Source organism: Melanerpes formicivorus, unplaced genomic scaffold (genome assembly GCF_026170545.1).
Source record: "Melanerpes formicivorus ecotype bairdi unplaced genomic scaffold, bMelFor1.0.p_v2 SCAF_5, whole genome shotgun sequence".
NCBI classification, from domain to species: domain Eukaryota; kingdom Metazoa; phylum Chordata; class Aves; order Piciformes; family Picidae; genus Melanerpes; species Melanerpes formicivorus.
Window position 1 is genome coordinate 17,853,999 of NW_027142357.1, and position 23,934 is coordinate 17,877,932.

The window sequence follows — 23,934 nt, forward strand, 5'->3', positions numbered from 1 at the left end:
AGTGCAGAGTGCTGCTATCCAAGCCATAAGCTGACAGCTTGGCCAGGAGTTTGCTGTGGGGGACAGTGTCAAAGGCCTTGCTGAAGTCCAGGTAGACTACATCCACAGCCTTCCCCACATCCATCACGCAGGTCACATGATTATAGGAGCAGATCAGGTTGGTCAGGCAGGACCTGCCCTTCCTAAATCTTTCCTGACTGAGCCTGATCCCTTGGCCATCCTGTAAATGCTGTGTGTTTGCACTCAAGATGACCTGTTCCATAATCTTGCCTGGCACTGAGGTCAGGCTGACAAGTCTGGAATTCCCTGGCTCATCCAACCGGCCCTCTTGTGGATGGGCATCACATTGGCCAGCTTCCAGTCATCTGGGACCTCTCCAGTGAGCCAGCTCTCTGAGCACCCTAGGATAGATCCTATCTGGTCCCATGGACTTGTGGGGATACAAGTGGCTAAGGAGGTCTCTAACTACTTCCTTCTGGATCACAGGGGAACTATACAGCTTCCTGATTCCATCTGCTAGCTCAGGAGGCCAGTTGTCTGGAGGACAACCTATCATGCTATTAAAATTTGAGGCAAAGAAGGTGTTATGTACCTCTGTCTTTTCCTCATCTTTTGTTACTATGTTCCCCTCCGTGTCCACCAAGGAGTGGGCATTGTCCTTACCTCTCCTCTTGCTATTAATATATTTGTAGAAGGATTTTTTTGTTGTCCTTCATAGCAATGGCTAGCCTAAGCTCTAAATGGGCTTTTGCCTCTCTAATTTTCTTCCTTCATGATCTAGCAACATCCTTAAATATTCCATATATCACCTTTCTTCCAAAGATGATACAACCTCTTGTCTTGAGATTTTCTTATATAAGGAAAACTAGTCTTCAGAGCTCCCAAGTATGAAGATAGCATGACTGTCATGCTGAACTCTTGGTCTAGCAGTTTTCTGGGGTACTGAGATCACTAGCATGATGCTCACAGTGAGAGCTGCTCACAAAGCACTATGGTCTTTACAGACCATTGTGTAATGAAAAGTAAGTTAAACCAAGTTCACCAGAGATCCCTCTGTGTTGAATTTTTTTTTACTACATAGTTTAAGTGCAGATAAAACTTTAAATCAGTTCACAACTACTCTGTTAATTATGTAGTATAAGGTAACAATTAAATTAGCTATGGAAATATTGTAGTATTGTTTAGACTTACTTTATTAAGCTCTCAATCAAGTAAAGCAATAATATAATGTAGTCTAAAATGTTTGAAGTTCCCCACATATAAAGTATGTTTTACTTCTCGTGAAGATAGATCCTTTTGAATATTCCACTACTATCTGTAGTCTCAGGAAAAAATTTTATTGTTTCTAGAGGCAAGTATTTTAATGGACTTCTGTGTTTTATTTATATGGACCTTTGTACATGAACAATTTCTTCACCAATTAGAATGGATTTGGGGAAAAAAAAGGTGCAGGAGACACCATCCTTTTCTACTTAAGCATCTAAATTGTACCATTAGGGCTGTTCTGAATCATTGTCAAGGTCATTTTTAAAAGTCCATTTGGAAGACAGCTGCACACACTCCCTACATTTTCTGTATAATGGTCTTCAGGTTTACAGCTAAGCTGTTGAAATGTCCTTCTACTCTCAGTTACAGAACATACTGGTAATATTATATTCATAGTCAGCGCTACAGTACACATAAAAAGTGTACACAGCCAGGGGGTGCTGTGTTACAGCATGACACTTGCTCAGTCATAAAAGTATTAGAAGGTGCACTGCACTGTGTTACATCAGTGAAGGGCTAAAAGATATGAAGATTAACTGGCTTTTGTATATCTTTTGACATCAACCCCCTTTCACCTTTATAAGAGAATATCTGTTAACTTAATTAAAAGGGAATGTGTTGCACACTTGAGCTCCTTTGTACCACTTTGCTGCCTTCCCACTAGAGCCATGTTAATGATGAAAAAGGAAACACAAAAGACATTAAGGAACATGTGTTCTGGTGATAGATTTATATGCTCTTCTACAGACTTTTAGGTTTCAGACCTTTGTTCACAGATGTGCAGACCATTTAATCTGTTTCATGTGTCCAACTTTAGACAATATAATAAATAATATCATTGACTATATTAAATATCCCTCAATTTGCTTCTTTGTAATTGCCCTAATATTACTGACAGTATTATTAATGGCCAGATGGATATGTTAGCTGTGAAGCATTTACTAATAAGAAATGCAAAATTAGTACTTCAGGGGGAGATTTGATGCAATAGTATGGTTGCATTTAAACAAGTGAGCACATATTTCAGCCATAATGTTATGTAAACATTACTGCATACAATGAAGATACTTTCATCACCTAGCATTATTAGGTTGTAAAGACAAATCTGGAAATAAACAAGCCAGTGTGACCTAAAGCAGGTTTGATGATGCCTTTCCTTCAAGGATGCTGCCCAAATGTCTAAATCCCTTTTTTTCCCCCAGCATCTGTGAGTGGGTGAGACTGTGTTAAAGGACAGATTTGTGGGCTTGTGCATCCATCTGGATGAAGATACAGAACTATAGCTGCTGCTACTGCTATGCCACTGTCTGAAGAAAGATTACAAAACAAAGAATTTATCTACCATGATATAATTCATTGTCCATGCTAATCTGTCTGATAGGCACTGGTACAGTTATCTGTATATAATATTTCAGTAGATTTTGTTCCTTGCTGCATTCTCTTCTGCTTTAATCTGAGCAGTAAACTTGAACTAGATTTCTTTTTGGCATTGCCACTAGCTGTTCTGTGATACTGGGCAATTAACCTGTCTAGGAAATGTACTGTATGTGGCTGAGCAGGATACTGGAAGAGCTGACTACTATTTTAAAGTACTCCCAGATCTGTGGATACAGAGTGTTTATAAACAGACAAGATGAAGTAGGTGTTTGTAGGGCATGCAAGAATTCAGTATTCTTTTTTATAATTACCTCTGTGCTTATTTAGGCTATTCCTTTTCATCCCACAAGAATACTTCCTCATTGCCAGCTGCATCTGGTTTTTCATATATATATATATATATATATATTTCTTTATCCCTTCCCTTATACCTCTGTAACTTCTCCTTTCTCTTTATTACTGTTAACTTCTGTTAAATTAGGTTTTTACTTCCAAAGTTGATTCAAGTCCATGCTTATTGTTTTACCTGTGCCTCTTCTACTGCGTAATTCCTTTTTCTCCCTACCAGGAAAAGGGAGAGAGGAAATGGAAGACAACCAAGGTTGAGGCCCCATCCCTGGAGACCAGGCTGGATGAGGCTCTGGCCAGCCTGATCTAGTGTGCGGTGTCCCTGCCCATGGCAGGGGGGTTGGAACTAGATGATCCTTCTGGTCCCTTCCAACCCTGACTGATACTATGAACCTAAATTCTCTGTTTCCTTTAAGGTTTTTTCGCCTCCCATAAAACTTAAATGGCTACAACTATTCACCTCAGTTTCTTTGGCTGCTAAACATAACACTAGGCCCTCAAAAATAACCTACTTTAAGAGGAGCTTAAAGGACAATCTACACCTTAATTTTTTTTTTTTAGTTAAAAATGTCCTTACTAGAACTTTTATTCCACTTGCAGTCCAGCAAGTGTAACCTTTTGGCAAAGTTTCATTTTACTTTTAGTCTTAATCTGTCAAAAAACCTGCTGAAGAGACCTGGGGTAGTCCTGAAATTTGAACTAGCAATTAGTTTCATTTCTTGCTGAAGGAAACAGAGACAGACAATCATCAGTGAGAAAAGCAACTGCATACTTGATTTTTACTTTGGAACTTTTCCATGTGATTACAAATGTAATCTAATATAATCTAATCATAGGTAAAAGACATTTTCACACCAGATTAATGTCTGTGGCATGCTGATTCATGTGTTACTAACTTGTTCCTAATTTTTTTTTTAATTTACCATTATTAATATGCACTTGGGATATAGGTATCACACACACAACCTAGCCTGTCTCAGCTATTCTGCTTACACCTTAGCTTTCAGAAACAGCACAGCTGAAATACAAGACATTTCATGTACTGACTCACCACATAGTTGCAATAAGCTATAGAGTACCTCCTCAGATAGCCCACAGTACCTTTTTAGTTTTGAGTGATGTTTCAGCTTAGTTTCTTTTCATCTGATTTAGCAATGATTTCTTACTGGAAAAATAATTTTGTATATTCAGGTGCAGGAATGGTCAATATTACATACTTGTGGGTTTTAACATTTAGACCAACTTAAATATTTAATAACCTAATAGGGACTTGGAGAACCATGTGGCTTGATACATTTCCTGGGTAAAAACACTGTGCATCATCACATCAGAACAGATTTTTGTACTGGCAGTGAAACTTGGAACAGCTTTCTGTGGGCAACTCCTTTAGCTGACTCAGGATGAAATCTTGTCAATATCTTCCCACTTTGTCTCACTTCACCACACCACAGTACCCACATATTTGTGGTGAGGAAGAAGTATCTCTTGATTAGATTAAATATAAAATGTACTTCCGTACTTAAGTAATAGTCATGCTAAATTAGATGTCAGATTAGTAGTACTGCCTCACAGGGCTCTTGCATTCAAATCTATTCCCAAGGGTTTGTTGTGTTGGGTCTTTTTAACCAATTAAGTAATGACATGCAGCTTTTCACACTTCACTTAGGCACAGCAATTTTGCTGAGGAACAGTTGTCAAAAAGTGTTAGATTTGTTTTGCAAAGCATTCAGAGGCAAAGTCTGGGTCCCAGCTATACAAACATGAAACCAGAATTTCACAGTGTGCTGCCTGGCTCAGAGCATCAGCTTGGATGAGATCAGATGTGTACTCTGACACAGGAAAGAAAGCATTGCCACGCATTTTAAAAAAAAAGTGTTTTCCTTTCCTTTGCTATTGATTCCATTCAGGCAGCATTCCAGACTATTTGAATACTTGTTCTTTTTACAATGCCAAGAAACAATAAAACCCTTAATTTTTTCTCCAAACAAAATTCTTGTTTTCTGTTATGCTATGTAATTGATTGAGAGCTGAACAACTGACAAGAACACATAATGGAAAAATCCCACATACTGTTATTTTTCAAAAGTGCCAGAAGGAGTAGGTGTCATATAAAGTATTTTTTTCCCCTATCTCTCTTTTACAATTCTATTAGAAGACATTAGGAACTCCTTTCCCTACACTTTCGTACAAAACTTCAGAAACATACTGCAAGCTGCCTTTAATCATAAAAAGCAAGCTGAAGGAAAAAAAAAAAAAAAAAGGCAAAAAGCTCTTACCAGCTGTAGAATGAAGATAAAACCAGGAACTGCCAAAAAGAAAATTATCTTCTTTGAGACTGCAGTTGGTAGCTCCTGCCAGATTTAAAGGAACTGCACAGAGAATCACATGGGGAAAGTTTTATTAAAATAAACCTACAGTTGAAAACAGGTTAAAAAGAATAGGATGATGCTAGTGAGAAGCCTGTTTCAGAGCTGCTGTTGCTGCTATCACCCACCTCTCCCAAGCCAATCTGTACAATATATATTAAGAATTTTACAATCAACAATCAGTTCACTTAACTAGTTACAAACAGTTCGTTCAACAACCACATTCTGAAGTGTTCCTTACATTAATAAATCAGAACACAGAAGACAGAAGTTTAAACAGTGTACATTGAGATTTATTAGAACAAGCACTAATAGCAGCAGTGTAGAGAGTGATGGAGACAATGTACTGTATGCACTGAACAATAATAATTATACAATTGCACTTCTTCAGAGATCTATTAGAAAATGCGTTTCAGTAAACAGTTTCCCAAATCTAGCATTGTTTGGATTTGCCTCTGAGGAAAAAAATACAAAAAATATGCTTTTTCTTCTTTCTTTCTTTTTTTGGTAAGGCATTAGCAACATTCATTGGCAGGCTAAACAAATCATTTGTACATGCATTATCCAATTACGTTGCAACAGGTAAAAGAGCATCATGTTTCCTCCAAAGCTAGAATTCTGTGGGGTTTGGACATAATATCTGGATAAATCTGGCTCAGCCTGAAGGAAACATGATACCTTTTGATACATTTTAGAGCACAACATAAACTATAGCATAGCCAAGTTCACCTTTATTTCCCACTAGAAGCTGTAGGTCCTCCCTCCCCAGTTGGAGCTGGTATTATGGGTAAAGTGTATACCACATACATCACTGGAATAAAGTCTTAATTAAACTAATTTCTTTTGTTTACTATTCCCCCTAACAACCACCTCCCTGAATCATGTGGCCAAAAGATGCTTGACTGTAATCAACTACTCTATGAGCTTCATTTTTATTGCATGAGAGGTAGTCAGTGTGAGGCCTCATCTACATTCTGTATTACAACAGTATGTCTAAAATCAACTCACAAGTGCAAAGGACACAAAGTGTTGCAGCTGCGCTATGTGTGAACTTAAAACTGTTTTTCTACTGTTCCTTCCTGGCTATTTTCAATCTCTGAAGTAGACAGAGAACTTGATATACCAAAAAAAGCAATTCTATTTATGTCCTAAAGCCTAATAGGAGGGGACACACTTTCTCACATTCATGCTTTGCTAGGCTGAGATTAGGAGCATGCTTTCAGTTAGCCACCCCTTTCTTCACAAATCAGAAAGATTAGTCTCCTTTTTTCGAATGGCATACAGTACTAGCAATCCTCACTCTGGGCTGGCACCATCCTAGGGAAATTACAAGGAAACAGAGACAGGAATTGCAAATATTCTCACAATTAAGCTTGCCCGACTGAGATACAATATGATAAATTGTCACTGATTTATCTGTTCGTTCTTCCAGAAGTTATACAGAATTGAGCTTTGCAGACACATGAAGTTAATTGTTTTTTTAAATGCTACAAGACCCAGAATAAGGTCCAAAAATGCAAGAGAGTCAAAGGAAAGTCAAATGTATTGCTCTGACTGGCAAACAGTCAAGCCAGATGTATTTAACACATGTATCTTTCACAAGACAGTGCACGTGTTCAAAAATAAGTCCATTGTAACTATTTAATACTTAGGCTTGACTGTACATTAAGCTTTCAACTGAAGTTGTTTTGGGCAGCTAGATCATCCACTCACCTGGAAGCTCACTGAGTTCAATGGAGTACCAACAGCAGCTCAGCCTCATCTGCATAGGTGCTCATTTGTTTAAGCATGTATGAATTAAAAATCAAGTACTGTAACGCCTGGTGTAACCAGGTACACTGTTTTGATTTCTTAAGAGTGTGACAGCTGAACCTTCTTATTTGAACTTTAGTGTCTATATCTTTTAAACTGAATTCAGTGAGCCTTTTTGCAATATTTATTCTAGGCACATATCGATGCCCATGCAAGAAAAGAGTTCAAGCAGATGAAGCAGAAAAAACATCTGAGATATGCATTGCTGATTTTCTTTTGCATGTGAAATAAAAGATGTGGAATATACAAATTACATCCTACCTATGAATTCCTCAGCTGTTGATGCTTAATAACTGTAAGCAACAGAATTCTTTTAACAGGCACAACTACAGCCAGTATTTGGAGTCAGAATTAGAAAGTGTACAGAAGAATCTTGAAAGATATCCCAAACTTGTGAATGGTCAAGTAAGAAAAAAGAAAAAAAAAAAAAAAAAAAGAAGCATTTGAATGAAAGTAAACAAGATCACTCAAGATTATTTTTTAAAATGTTAAGTTACTGAATGCACGATGACTAAACTTGAACTTTTAAAAGTTGTGATACTTATATGTAGTATTTTATATTGTTTTCAAACCAAACATTTGTAAATCAATTTTTTACTGAGTTATTTAGAAATCATGGTAAAAGCTTCTTTTTTTTTTTCCAGTATCCTTTTCTTCATCTCATTATGGAACTCCACAGTGAACTTCTGAGCATAAAATTAGAGATGCTGCAGGTGAGGTTTAGTAATGCAGTGGTAAAAAAGAATGTCTTCTGCAACATTTGAATAGCTGGAAACATAACTGCTTCTTATTCTCTTTCTTTCCCTCAAGTAACAGCTTTCTATTGTTTTCAAACAACAAAGTAAAAACTGTCTGGTGCATCTGAGAACCCAGACTGTTTCTAGGTGTAGTCTGTTATTCCCCTTTAAAATAGTCTGTCTATCCTGTACTCCAAAGTACCATTGGCTCTGTATGTTAGGTTTCTAGAAAGCAACTATTTGCCTTTAAATTCATCTTAAAAATGACGAAGCAAGTTTCTGTATATATTTTACATGACATAACAGCATAATCACAGTGGATAGACTCTGAGGATCATCTTTTACAACTATGCTACACAAAGAAGCATACAAGAAATCGACAGATTTGGGATTTTTTTTCTTAGAATGAGCACAAGGATATAGGCAATCAGCAAAGAATGCTCTTTTGGCATGTTGGTCAAAAGAAATAGCCTGCAGGGCTATTACCCATCAGAAATTAAAGACTGATAAAAGCAAAGAAACTCAGTAAGGCAAGGTAAAATTGACAACTAATCTAATCCTCACCTCTAATGGCAGTCTTAGAGTCTGAGCAAGATATTTACTACATTTGTCACATGTCTGTATGGGATTTAATCTCACCAAACAAAGTGTAACATTATTTCCAGTTGATGTTAACTTTGTGCAAAAATAGGAGAAAATTCAGAATTCTGTGTTGCTGAAATATTGAAAAATCATAATTCACCAAACAGTTCATTAGACAAAGGAATGTAGGTAAAGACCCCAAGAAGAGTCTTGGTACTGGTTACCACAAAGAAAATACAGCTAATATCACAATATAGAACAATCATAATGATCTCTCTGGATACAATAGTAGTTTAATTTTGTGATGTTTTTTATGTGCTAAGTATGCACTTCAGACAATCTATTGGGTACACAGAAAGAACAAGAATTTTGTTATGCATTTTGGCAAAGGAAAAGATTTCAGACATCAGATGCTAGTAGCCCGATTCCTTAAGTCATAGCTAGTAACACAGAGACAAATCAATATGCAAAGAAGAATTCCATCCAGAAAGGCCCACTGATATTTCTTTTTCAGTCCAAGTATAAAATTTTAGCAAGTACTACAGGTCCATGCTGCTCAGAGAACTGGGGTTTTAGCAAGATCTGAGCATCAGGTGCAAGGCAGAAGCACCACTGCTTATATCTATGGACTTTCAAACACTGTTTAATTTCTAAAATTCAAACTTCACATGTAATTAATTTTTAGTGAGACGTGTTTGAAAATAACTAGTTTAAAAATAACTACAAAGGAACAAGATCAGGGCTTTGGTAATTTAGACTGAAAGCTTAATTAAGGTAGAAGTTGCTTTTGCATTTATGCCTGAGTACCAAAATATATTCATCAGCATTTATTTCTCATAATTGGGTCTTCTTTGAGACTCAGCTGAAAAGAAAATTTATCTGAATTTGTTATACTATATTTCAACCACTGAACAATATCAGTAATGCCAAGAACAAAGTAGACCTAATTCTATGCTCAAATTGAAATGATAATTTTCGATGTTGACTTCAAGATAGGTGACAAAGCAAGTTTAATATATTTATGCATAATTTTATTATCATTGATCCAATCTCAAAATATTAAGCAAGTAGAAAGATAATTGAAGATATCATCTGTATTTGTTCAACACAGAAGAAATACAGATGAAGCTATCATCCACAAAGAAGCTATCCTGATATTTCCCTTACCTGGAAAACATTGAGTAGTCAACTTATATTAATTTTGATCATGCTACTGTACTGTTCCTTGTTCAGATGATTTTAACAAAGGAAGACAGCATTCAACACAGGACTACTAGAAAATAAATCTGAGTTTACAATCCTGACTAACATCAATTGTCCTCATTGGACTTGACAAATCAAATCCTGGGCCACAAGCTCAGTCATAAATAGCAACGTAACTTCAGACCAATATGCATGTGTGGCTATACTGACTAGCACAAGGAGTGAGTAGCTCAATGCAGAACAGTTCTGGTTGAATATTTATCACTTTGTGTGCTGTTCTTGTATAGCACTTATGTAATTTTGATGCTCAGAGTGTAATAGGTAAGTTACCCCCTTTTGACTTTCTGAACAATTTTCCTCCCTTCTTCCCTTTTGTCATCCCTAATGTTCTGGGCCAGCAATGTTATACATTAGCACAAGATATCCATCTTTCATTATGCAGACCCTTATGCATTTTAGTGTTTCATAGGAGACAACATCTGGATCATTTCTCAAACAGTACAAGTAAGTACCTTTACCATACTTCAATTAATTATTCATAGGTCAAGACAGATTACATACTGCTGAGTATATATTCTGGCTTTATAGTTTCCATACTTATAAAATATGCAAGTCTCTTTGTCCACATTACCAATAAAAGTTCAGCCAAATGCTGGCTACAGTCATTTTTATTTATAAAAGGAATAAATACTTCCCTTCACTTTTAAAATTAATTCTGAGCAAATGTCACCAATCTTTCCTTTTATTCATGCTGTCATGGATCAGTGGAAATAAAAAGGGTATTAAGATAATCTGCCTGGAACAGGTTCATCAGCTCTGCTAACAATTCATAACAGTTTGAAAACTTTTAATTTTGTTGCAGCTGTGCCAGTGACAGCTGCTGTGACTCCTCTTTTCTGAGGTTTGTCAGTGATCACAAGGAAGGGGAGAAAAAAATAAGTATAGATATGATGGGTTTATAACACCACAAGACTTGACAAAAAGGAGATGGGTCCATAAAACATCTACAGGTACATTGCTAATAATTTTTAAACCTGCAAGAGACCATATAAAAATCCTTTTAAAAAGAGGTTTTTCATTTTAGTGGAAGAAAGACATAGCTTCTACCAAAGCTAATGAATGAAGTTGCTTTACACTCCCTGGTTTAAAAAGTGAATAATGTATTTGCTTTTGTAAGTAGACTCCTTTCAAAATACAATACAAAAATATAATAAATTGATGTAAGTCAGTCATTTCTCTGAGCTTACTGATATTTGCAACATTCTTGTGGGTGCCATTCACTGTTCTAATGGAGCTCAGGAAGATATCTGAGAAAGGAATAATAACACCTTTATTAACACAGTGTATATTGTTCTGTTAAAAAGTTTTTTTTTTAAAAAAGAAAAGAAAAAAGAAAAAGCCAAAACCACAACAAGGAAACCACACCTTCAAAAAAGCTTTCTCCATGAAACACCACAATCATATTATAAATAACCAGGGATGGTAAAGCAGAAAATTATACAACTTTTTGCAGTATAATTTTGTAAATTTGAGCACATTAACAAAAAAAGCCTTAGTATCCCTGCCTAACTTTTATCAACATATTCTCTACAAGGCAAATTCAGTTTTATAATCTTAACAACTGTTAATGACAGACAGGAAGAAAACCCAAGACAGTATTTGCAGCCCCAGCAGAAGCCAAGGTAAGCAGTTATGATGTAGCAAACTTTGTTAGATTTCTCCCAGGACTGCATATAATACAGGGTGACCAGTTGAGGCTATTCCAGTGCTTCTTACACACTTCTGTCAATATTAAATCTTTATCCTCCATCTGCACCAAACTCTGTAATTTAACCCTTCCTCACATTTTTGCATATAAATACAAATACTGTTTCCTTTCTGGATTTAATCTGAAAACTCTCCTTTACTTTCATTATGCTACTTCAGTATTAGTCATGACATCTGAAATAGAGTTAATTCCTCACATTCCAACTGCAGGCAATGGCACATGAAGCAAGTTTATCCCTGCACCTGATAATATTCAAAATCCTGTAAAACAAGAAGGCAAAACCAACCTTCCGTATACTAACAAAGCTTCACTAGTGAAAGGTTTTGCAAAACTCACAGCAAATTAGCATATTTGGACCTCTTGATTATTGCACAAGTGCAAATGAATCTCCTTTCTCTTCTAGGATATTTCTAAAAATTCAGATTTTTTTGAGAGAATCTCTATGAGCAAGGCTGCATTGGGATGGGCTCCACTCTGCGGGGTGCAAGGGTGAGAAAATCTCATGTTACCTCCACAGAAACAGAGGGCATGGCCTGGATGCAAGCTTCTCACCAGTCACCCATGAGGGCAGGACCAGAGCTGCTTCACAATGCGCCTTAAGTTCTCTATAATGTTTCCGTAAAGCTCTGACAGCTTTCAGTAGGGAATTAAGTATCTTTTAACACCTGTATTGCAATACTCAATATATGCCTGGCATGTACTATTCCAATAAAACTCACAAATGCCAGGCAAGCTCATTCAGACTCATAAGTTCAAAATAAGAACAAAAAAAGGTAACACTATTTGTAAGATGCAAAGAGTATTATAGTGGGAGTTCACTTTTAAAGCCAAGTACAAAAAAAAGTTTATTTCATGCAACTTACATCTGTTTAAAATTAGAATGGGTGTCTAGGTGACTTTTAATCACAGTGAAACTGTATGAAATTCAGCTGATATTCAAATTGTCTCTCTCAGTGAGATAAATTCTAATACGTCAGAAAATGTACCATCTTGTTAATACAGATCTAAAATAGAAATTAAGCTATTTAAGTCTTTATAAGGTTTTATGTTTGATGAAAATAGCTCTTATTATCATATCCACAGTACCAAACAGGGAACAAATTAAGGTACACTTTAAAAGTATTAATCAAAAGTGCAGTTCACTATTGTGAAACTACAGCATAAAGGTTGTCTGTTTTATACAGAAATAAGCATTTTGTGAGAACATAGGAAAAAACAAAGGATATGTCTTTGTAGAGAAACTCAGAACTTCTTAAATTGTTTAAAAGGATTTAAATGTCAAATGACTTGCACTAATCTTCTTCACATATCAAACCTACAGAAATTAAATCTACTGTCCTGGTATTTTTCACACTTTTCAAAAGGGAATACTGCCTGTATGAATGGACTGAGGTAGGCTGAAAATTGCTCAAATCCTCAGGCTCGAAGGGCTCTGATCAATGGCTCACACCCTGCTGACACTCAGCAATGAGGACAGCCCTTCAGGTATCAGTTTTGTGTCCCATGTCAACACCTCACCAGTAATCTGGGCAAGAACCTAGACTAGATGCTAGCAAGTTTGCAGATGACATTAAATTAGAATGATGAGATGATATGCCAAATGACAGAGCATCCACCAGCTGCTCAGCTGAGGACTGGGCCGGAAGACACATCATGAAGTGCAAAGGTCTGCACCTGGTGTGGAAAAATGCCATGTGCTGGGAAGGAACAGCCAGGCAGCGGGCACCTATAATAGGTGCCAAGCTTTAAAGGAGGCAACAATGCATTCTCATTGCAATATGGGAGACCTCAGTCTGTGCTACACTAGCAGGGGATGCAGAAAGCCTACTACCCCGAGATTCAGTGCTGCCACAATTCCAGGGGTTGTCTAAAATTTATAATTTGGATGGAAACACCCATTCTCATTAGAAATGGCAAGTTCTCCAAGGTTACAGGAAAAACTTGCACAGAACTGAGATAATTCTGAACTATAAGGAATTGATTTGTGGTAGATCTGTTAGCACTTTTTAATTTCTGATAAAGATTGCAAATATTTTGTGATACACTGTTTAGCATTTTCTCTACTTACTATTTAACTAATTTAACATTCAGGAGGTTTAAAATTTGCTTTCAACAGAACGATTTAGCATATCACAGCTTAAAAAAATTCTAAAACTGGTATTTTTCTTTTAATGAGTGTCAAATAAACAATGGCAAAAATGATTAAATCAGTGATAGAGAGTGTCTTTAGTGTTAACCAAGTTTCCATCTACACTGCAAATAATGGCATTCACAAAGCACCAGGAGAACACTGTAAAGCTGAAAACCTTATTTTTGTCTTTAAATTTAAAAATGGCCTTCAAACAAATTTGAGGACAGAGCTTTTATCCCTCAAATGCACTTGCAGTCATACATACGTTAATGGTTTCCAATACCACAGTGAACTGCACAAGAAGAATGGAGCATGAGGGGGACAAATGTTTAATAATATTATTTTTAAGGAAAGTGACACGATAGTTAATTGCTATTTTGCACACAATGTGTCACTTTGATTCATAGTGCAATATCATTAATGCAAGCATGATGAAGTTAAACAAATATAGTTAAAGAACCCAAACCTTGACATATTTTTGTAATAACAATAATCGCAGAACTAAAAATTAAAATAAAATACCAGACTAGCTTCAAATAGACGATAAAAAGACATAATTGTTTGAATAATTCAAACTCTTCCTTGGAACAAATCCTGTTAATTTGAACCAAATATTCACAAGCAACACAGGTTATTTATACCAAATATTCATAAGTAATTCATGAGCATTCACAATTCTTATTAAAAATGTAGCTAGTATTTCAATTAGGTTTTTGTAGTTTTTCCTGGTAACAGAACTGTGTGAAGAAATTGTAATTCACTAGTAGCTAGCGGCTCTGCCACTTACTTTGCCATACAAGCCAGGGGGAGACGACCTAAATGCATATTAAATAAGGTAATCTCAGTTCTGTAGGGACTTGACTCTGCAAAAGGTAGAAGCAGGCAGAGAGCTGGATATGTGTGGTAATCTACTGAAAGCTGTTAAAGCAGCTCTGCTGGCAGCATCCCAAACCTATCTAATAATTTCTGTTAGGTCTCAGTACCAGAATAAATATTAAACGTAAAAATTCAAGTACACTATGTATGCTGTGTATGTGTAAAAAGAAATACAGTCTATATGCATGAAATCTAACCTATTTTAAGTGCCTGGGTGTATAATGCATGCATAAATGCAAAACTAGATCATACCATGTGGAATGCAGTTTTTGCCTAATAAAATTACTTTTTTTCCTTTTATCAAAATCTGCCCTCCTACTGTTTAATGTTTCAGAAATCTTCAAATAGAAAGTGCAACATATATTAACTGAAGCTTAAGCAACATGTAAGAGACTTGGTACTTAATTAAAAAGTTCTTAATGAAAAGTGGTAGAATGTAATTCTGCACAAAAAAGCTGTTTTGGCAACACAAGTAGTAGTTGTTAGGTATAATGTGTGGGAGCTTCTGCCATACACACAAATATAAATTTAGAGTAGGAAAGCGGATGGGGAAAAACCAGAGCCAGTGAAGTGAACACTGTGTGTGGCAGAAAATAGTTGCATTTACAGTACATCCAGCTTCTGAAGAGAAGCCAGAATCCTTCCCATTAATCTTTCTGTGCTTTAACACCGTTGCAAAGCTTCAGGGAATTCTAATTGTATAACCAGTTATGAGAAAGTAAGATTCATGGCCAGCCAGTGGTAAAAGAGATGATTTCATCTCAGCAGCAGTCATTCAGAATATGAACTTTCATATGCATTCACCAAAATTGTCTCAAATTCGAGTTAGCAATTTCTTTTCAGTATGATTATACAGTCAGCTTCTCAAAGCTAAAGCATGTACAGTAGATCTCAATCCTCTGAAACACAGTTAGATGTTTGGTTGTCTTTTGATTTTAAATAATGAAGGTTTTCTACTGCTTTAAAAATCTGCCCTTCACACGAGTCTAAGCATACATATTTTAAAATTACTTACTGTACATCTTCATATTGTTTAAGGCATGAACAATGGCATATGTATGGGAACAGCTTCCAGAAAAGCATATATTCTTGACAAAGGCCAGCCCAAGCACATCATACCAAAGGACTAACCTGAAGCTGGAAATGACAGTGTTGTGACTGTAGAGTTTTTAACAAAAACAGTTGAAACAAAATGGACTCTTTTTTTTTTACTCTTTTTCTTCCCTTTTTTTTTTTTTCTTTAATTTGAGTTATGTTGACTCTTAATGTCTGTTTAAAGCACCGGTTGCAGTTTTGCATTTACCACCTCTTCCAAGCGACTTTGGATAACTCATCTGCTTCTTTAGTTCTGAATTTTCAGAGTATGAAACATTAAAAGGCTTCTGTTTCTTTCTTCCTCTTTTTTTTTTTTGTATTTTTTTTGTTGTTTGTTTTTTGTTATGGCTGCTGCAAAATTAAAAACATCCAGAAGTGGTCAGGGGCCTGGTCTAATGCACTTTCAAAAGTCCATTATAAAGATGAATATAAATGCGAATGATAGGTTTTTCTGTAGACCCACAAACCACGCTTAGCTATAAGAAACATATTGTGCATAGTAATTTTTTTTTTCTTCAGAGTGATATGTTTACTAGATCTACATTCTCAGTTTACCAGAGTATGGGAATATCTACTTTACTAAAGCCAGGATCCTTTCGCAGTTCCCAGTAGGTGTCATTAGTAACCCAGGCTTCTCTTTGATTAGCATCAGTAACTTTTCTGTAGGGAAAAAATAAAAGGAAAAAAGGTCTGACCGTGTGTCTCTGATCTTATGCAATATGAAATCAAATTCCATACCTCTCTGATCTAACCCAGTACTAAATCTGATATCATATTTCTAAAAGACACAAAACTAATCAGGGATTTAAAAATAAAAATCAACTTCTACCTGTGTCAATGGTGTAAGGTTTAGAAAACAATCAAGATTGCAAATTATCTCATCTGCGTGAGAAGGTTTTAAAGCCCCATAAATCCTCTTTGGCCATTACATATTCTGACTATGTGCAGCAGATCAGCCATGAGATCAAACCTAGCAGAGTGCAAGACTTTTATAATTTATATTTTCTCATCCATATTTTGCTCATTCACTGCTGCAAAACCACACCAAATGCCTTTAACCTTTAAACTTTTGATTCCACATACTACACATGAGGCTACTTGATATGACTATCCCTTGTTTCAGAAGAATTCTTAATTAGAATCAAAGCCAACAAACAAATAAAACCCCTCCACTCTAAAATAAATACATTGAAATTAAGTGTACATAAGTATATATATAAAAGTGTATATATATATATATATTTGATGAAGTTATTCAGGTCACTATTTACTACTTTATGCAGTTACTTAAAACAGTAACATAGTTAAATCTTAGAACCTAATATTTTACATCTGTTTCACTTTGAAGTACAAAAACTATTGGTTTTAAACTATTAAAAAGTTCCTTCAGACAACTGAAGATCAGGCAATCAATTATTTTTCTCAATATCACCATTCTCCAGGCTCTTGTGGTTGACACACTACACCAGTAGTAATTCTTGCAGTACTTTGTCCACTCTCACTATAGAAAACAGACTTGCTACTGAAATTAAGGGACTTACTTAAAAAATTTGGGTACATATTCAATGCCGTTTTCCTCCATGTACCGCCTTCGACTTCTCTGGAGTTCCTCTATTCTTAGTTTCTCAGATGCTGCTGCTTCTATATTTCCTTCCTCCAGAAGCCTGTATGGATAACAGCAATCATACAATGTCTGTAACAAGCGATTTTCCAGGACCAGTTGTCAAACAGACAAGCAGAAGGCCAGCTGGTTGTCTGTCTTGCACCCACTTTCAGCTCTAGTAATAATGTCATAAGAATAATCATGATGTGATTCCCCAGGTACGTGTATGTAACCTAGAACCCAAGGCACACACTTCTGGTAACTTCATCATACCACAAACATTAAGAACTGTGTAAACTGCAAATTGCAAGGAAATTAATGTTGCTTCTATTTATAGCAGGGGAGCAGGCTCTAAAAGAGCCTGTCTTTCCCATTCATTACAAGGAAGCTTGCCTCTGCCCGAAGATTTCACTACAGGTCTATTATGTCAACAATGCTTTCTACTTTCCGTCAACTGAGTAAAGCAGAAATTTGACTGCAATATTGAATACATTCTCTGCTAGCACAGTCCTCCAAAGCTTATTTCAGACTATAGTCAACACAGATAAAATTCAATACACAGCCAAACCCAGCCTTAAACCTACCAAATATTAAATGTATAAATAAGCACTCTTGCCTTTGATCTGGCCTGAATCGTGCATCTGTTGCAGGAAGAAGATCTTTCAGTAAAGGATCTAATTCATTGAGCTCAATAGCAAACCTCGTGAAGCCGTAATAACGTTCATAATTGGTTGGCATGGAACCTGCATGAATATGTAGGAGAAAGAAAAAAGCTTTTTGAACTATTACTCTAAATATGCTATATTTTCATCTCAAACACCATTAAAAAGCATCAAAATCTATTCTCTAGGTGGAACAACATTCATTAAATATTCCTTTCAACTGCTTATCCTGCAGACGTTGTAATTACATGCTAATAGATTCAAAACTTTTAAATAAAAATTACTGGTTTCAAGATTTTCAAGCTACACACAAGTTCCTGTTCCCCAGAAAGTGGTATTTTAAATGTCTGTATAAAAGCTTTCCTTAACTGATCTCCACAGTTAATATCAGATCGCACTCACTGAGAGACTGATTCAGCACTGTCCAGCATCTTCAGCACTGACAGCAGTCTGAACAGGCATTGAAGAGTAGGGTGCAAAGTAGGGTTCAAAATACAGACAATACACAGTAGAGTTCAAAATACTAGCAATAATAATGACAGTTCCTGGATAATCACTCTGCATGTATGAAAAATTGTATAGGTGCAAGGGCTGAATAATTCAACCTCAGTGTCTCAGACAAGCAGTAAGGAAATTGAAATCGGCTGCAGAAATCACAGGAGCTTGCCATCTCTGAAGACCAACCCTTTAGGCTAATAAAGACAACATTAAGATGAGAAATTTAATAAATTGGCACCTCCTATTTGTTGAAAACCCTGCTCTCTGTGAGAAGGCAAGCAGGCAGAACCAGACAACCATTTGTTTTTCTTAATTTTATTTTTAAGTTGACACCAGAGAATATTTGCCCAGGAGTCAGACTGAGATGTGGAATACTATGTCCTGCAAGAATATTTCCATTTACCATTATTATACACTCATGTAAATATTTGTGTAGCCCAAACTTCAATTTTTCCAGTAGTACTTTGTGTATTTAAAATGATGGCTAAAATAGCTTTATATAGTTTAGACTTACATTTCACTGCCTGTCAGAGTTTATTGCAAGCTCCTTACCTGGTCTCCATATGCATTTGGCTGAAGGGGCAACCCCACAATAAAGACCTTCATGCCACTTTCCGAAAAGGCGATGAACCACCTTTCCTTCTTGATCCATCACAACACCCTGGACCTCATTTACATTTGAATTCCAGTAGTTCACCTGCAATTTTAATAAAGAATTGCTAGTTCACCCTGGTTTTCACACTAGGCATTGTACAAAACAGATACTGCACGAACTTTAATATGTGGCACTGACTGTACACATTTTGTATCAGAACAGCTCACCTGGAACCATGAATATTAGAATTCAAAATTCAGATTATCTGAACATTAACTGATCTAGTGTATGAGCAACCCTGAATAAACTTATATGTGGTTTTGTTATAAAGATATTTAAATTATATATGGTTTTTGCCTGATTACTAAAATACTATGAACCAAAGCAGCATTACTTAATTTAAAGAGAGAAAAGATTGACTGCCAACTTCTAGTAAAGGCAGAAGTAAAATGGCACAGAAGTCTCCAGTGATTTTGTGTTTCCATTGATGTAACAGAAAAGTAAATTTGACATTTGATTTTTAATTTAAAACTGACAACAGCATATCACACTGCTATACAGTGATGCAAAACACTGACATCAAATGTTCAATAGAATAGTCTTCTACTTGACATAGCACTCTCATTTGACAATTTACAGATTTACAAATGTTGATAAGACAAAGTGTGGAATGTGGATTTCAGAAGTACAAAAAAACCAGCCTGATGTATGCTTAAAATATGAAGTTTGATGAGTATAAGTATTAGGATACATATGTTACCTTGACAAATGTGAGTTTACAAATACAGACACTGCTTTTTGTGTTTCTGATAGTTATCTCTCCATAGTGTTCTATCCACCTCCTTCCACTAAGAATATTATGTATGCAAGTAGTGACTTTGTTCCAGACATAGTAGTCTCCATACCTAAGAACAGATTAACAAGTAACTGGCAACATACATTAATCATTATCAACAAAAAAGTAAAATGTATTTCTATTATTATAAATACAAGACTATATTCCTCAAAAACTTAAGAAACAATAGCTTACTTTAATAAAGCATTGGTTCTAGGTACATTATTAATCCTCCATAAAGGAGCTCACCTAAGCTGTAGTGTAGAGAACTGAAGAATGGTGCTATGAACCACAAATCAAGACATTATGAACCACTGAAGCCCTTCATGGCATGTTCACTGTCCTCAGAGCATTAAGTGCTTTGGCCATAATTCCTTCAGGGGCAGGACAGTGACCCAAAGATAACATAAGGTTGAATAGAGGCTATAAGCAGACAATGTAATTAAATTACAAATAGAACAAAATAAATATGGAAAGGAGATAACAGAAAGGAAGTAGGAAGCAGGAGCTCACTGAAACATCACCCCTTTCCCTCAATAACTACTCAGAAGCTGAGCATCTCTATTGTCAAATAAGGGAATAAAATGAGGAAATTATATTGTGCAAAGTACATTCTCCTTCAGAGCTGAGGAGACAGCATGAAGACAGAAGCCTAAGATGCTCCTGAGTGCATTTACATTAGATAGATAAAGAGGTGAATTGGAGTTATGCCATACTGTCAGAGGTGGAAAGAAAGGCTGGCTGAAATACTGTAAAACCAGCAGACATGTTTAAAGTATCCTCTTACTGCATATTCTCAGGATTTACCCCTTGCAACTCATTTTACCTCTGGTGAAACAACTGAAGAACATGCTTTGGCTTATCCACATTTTGAAAACAGACCTTAAATCATTACTACTACTGGTTGTTCTGAGGGAACATTTAGCAGTACTGAGACAGTAAGGACAGCACTAGTTGCTGTCAGTTCTATATTGCAGCCATGTTCTGAACAGTTCGTCAATACTGTGCATGTAAAATCCGAGTTCTAAAACATTTCTATCCCACTCTATCAATTTCTGTAGAGTTTGTATATTTTTCCTTCAAAAATCTAACTCAATCTTCAGGCTTAAAAATGCTTCAGTATCCCCATCTATACACTAGGGAGAGAATTGAGCTAGTTTGTGACTCTCAACAGTACAATTCATCTGATGTCTGCATACGCATTTCCCAGTCCATTCACAAGGCAGCACAGTTTAGATTGCAGCAGAGACTGAAAAGGAAATAGGACAGTAGCTTACTTTGGAAGTGTCACATTCAAGGTTCCAACTGGAAGAATTTCCATTGATTTTCCCCAGAATTTGTTTTTCCACCTGATATCTGAATACAATGGTGAAAGATTTACAAAACTGAAAAGACAGAGATCACTGCATGGGGGAGACTTGTCAGAACATGATGTATACTAGGCCAGTCACTTTAAAACAGGGCCGTATGAGGTTGTCATAAAAATACAAAAGTGAAAAAAATATTAGAAAATTGCATTAAGTCAGAAAAACTAAATGTAAGTTTAATTTCCTTCTAGAAGTTATGCCTGTGCTACATTATTGTCAAATCTTTCCTGCAAATATTCAATACAAGTTAAATGTATATGCCAGTAGATACAAGGCAAGAAAGAGCTGCTTCTTCAACTGTGTAAAAAGAACTGCTTGTGTTTGTAAGAAATAATAATTTTCTTGGTAAAAAGCCTTTAAGTAGAAAAGTATACAGAGACTGCGAGAGACAAGAGAAATTTTAACATATCTGTTGACTCCTAGAATAAGAATTTTACTCAGTTTGTAGTGTATTGCTAAAAATAATAAGCATAGGAATTTTGAGTAAGTTCCAAATGCAAAGATCAGCTGGTACAGCCAAAGTTGTTACTTGTTAATAAAAAAGGAGTTTATGTTTTTGAATTAAAAAAGTATACCTTGCCAAAACACAAAGTTCTTCGATTCACAGTGACAGGCCGAAATGGGAGGATGGTGGCTAACCTGGAAAACAGTTTGGCTGAGTTAAAAACAGTTCATTTTCATTTCTAAGACAATACAATTGTTACTGCAACAAGAAAATACTAAAAATAGCCCACACTGTTTATTAGGTTATGTTGCTATGAAAACATGTGCAACTTAAGTTTATACTTAAAATGCTATGTCCTTTAAAAACTTCCTTGTGATTACGACAAAAAAATGTACCTTCTAGCACTTAAAAGAGTTCACTCATACTAGCAACCTTTCTTTTTACTAAGAAAGCAAACCATTCTAAGAAGAAAGAAAAAACAAGATCAATCTATAAAACAAGGTAACCAAAATCTAAATCTTAACATCAGCATCTGTGTGGAAACAAGCTTTACCTGCTCCGAGAAAAAACGAAATCCTTTGTCTTCTCTAATACATTCATAAGTTTCACCAAGCACTGGGTTAAATGGCTTGCTTCCTGCTCTAAAGTATGTAGAGGCATAGCCTGATGCTGCAAAAGCAGCTATGAGAACCTGTGAAGTACAACAAGAACGTGAGAATGGGCAGAAATTCTTGTGTATACGGTATCACACATGTCACCCTATTCAGAGTGAAATCTGGATTAATGAATCATGTCTGAGAGTGAAGCTATACATGCCTGCCAGAATCAGCATAAACTGTATTTCTTCTGTTGATACAATTTGGTTTTCTTCATGGCCTCAGTCAGTCACTTTTCAACAGTCTCCTAGAATAACAATCTGCACAAGATTTTTTCCTACCTTTAGCCAGGTTCATCGCTAATAATCTAAAACACAGACCCAGCTCTAGTCTAGGCTCTTTGTGAATAAATACTATATGATAAATTCTAATGACAGGATCACATATCATTTTCCTACAGGAACTATTTTATTTAGTGCTCTTATTGAGGATTTCCCTAATGCAGAATTATCTCACAATTTTCCATGCATTTAAGACCTTAGCAGCCTCCTTGTCTACATGTGCACCCAAAATTTAGTAACCTCTAAACAAGGTCTAGCTGGGAGTAATAAAACAAGTGACATGCCATGATAATTTAGATTACAGCTCCCTTTAGCAGAGGTTAAAAAAAAAATAAGAAAACATCACCACAGGTACTCAGAAATGGAAAGAAAAAAAAAAAGTAATTTGGGCATAAAAATCATCTATGGATAATCTGCTAACGGCAAGGCAAACAAACCTTAACTAGGTCTCACTCTTCTCATGCTAGCAAGGATGATGTAGCACTTGTGTGTGGTTTTACATGCTTTGCTTTCTTCCCAATGTGTAATGGGTGTCCCATTCTCTATTAATTCCATCTTATTCATAAATATAGCACCACAGAATGAATGCTTTCTTCACAAGCTTTTCTTCAACAGCATACCGATATACTTACAATACACAGAGAAATGAGAATAAGGATTTTTGGATGCTTATGTAAGACAGCAAAGTCCTGGTGTTTTAAAGAACAGTGTAGAAAAAGGTAACAGTCACAGCACCGCTACCAGTGATGTATTCAGCACTTCTGCCAAGTAATCCTACATGCCTTATCTTGGGTCTGCAGTTTGCATTTTTAAGGTTCTTGTTAAAAGTTTGACCCATTTCCCCAGTATTGCACTAGACATCTATAGCAGAGAAGAGAATTGATTCTGTGTTTCCAAGGAATCATTGAGTTGCACTGTGGCCATCCTTCCTGAACTCTCCTAACATCTTCAATATTCAACTTTAAAGGTTTTCAACAAAGGAGGCAAGCTTCCTGCTTTACTCATTACAATCCTGCCTAGTCCTTACAAGGTTCTCTTTTGTGAGGGACATAAGGAATCTGGTAGGAAAACAGCATGTGATGATAAATAATTCAAAACCCTATCGTATGACAGGTCTGCTTTCTTCAGCAGCAAGGAAAAATTACCAGTGTGTAAATCCACTCACTCTCCTGTAGACCACATGAATGTAGCTGTTCAAGGACCTGTGTGTGTGGCTGTATGACAGCCTTAGACAACCCCTCTTCTCCCAACTATCCACACACAATGCTGCCAACCCATGTGAGGGAACAGTTCAGCAGGAACACTGTCAGCTTTCCTTTAGCAGCCTTTCCCTGTTTCTTCTGAGGTAAAGCAGACATGACAGACCCAAACACCCTGAGAGCTGGACACAGGCTGTTTGCCGTCAGTTGAATCAAGGCATACTCCCAGAGA

General features: G+C 36.2%; 1 protein-coding gene across 6 annotated transcripts in view; it reads right to left on the reverse strand.

The window, feature by feature from the left end:
• Nucleotides 1-5,628: 5,628 nt before the first annotated feature.
• OSBPL6 (oxysterol binding protein like 6) overlaps nt 5,629-23,934 on the reverse strand; it is a 98,671-nt gene continuing 80,365 nt past the window's right edge. For 5 of the 6 annotated variants that reach the window (XM_068138504.1, XM_068138503.1, XM_068138506.1 and 2 more), the window contains 8 exons: nt 22,120-22,257; nt 21,697-21,760; nt 21,032-21,110; nt 19,680-19,824; nt 18,877-19,021; nt 17,781-17,907; nt 17,103-17,225; nt 15,553-16,221 (listed from right to left, as the gene is read on the reverse strand). In XM_068138504.1, the coding sequence (XP_067994605.1) occupies nt 16,113-16,221; nt 17,103-17,225; nt 17,781-17,907; nt 18,877-19,021; nt 19,680-19,824; nt 21,032-21,110; nt 21,697-21,760; nt 22,120-22,257 (930 nt within the window). In that variant the 3' untranslated portion in view covers nt 15,553-16,112. Of the gene's footprint in view, nt 10,999-15,552; nt 16,222-17,102; nt 17,226-17,780; nt 17,908-18,876; nt 19,022-19,679; nt 19,825-21,031; nt 21,111-21,696; nt 21,761-22,119; nt 22,258-23,934 lie in introns of those variants that run through there. The other variant, XR_010987359.1, reaches the window with a different exon arrangement.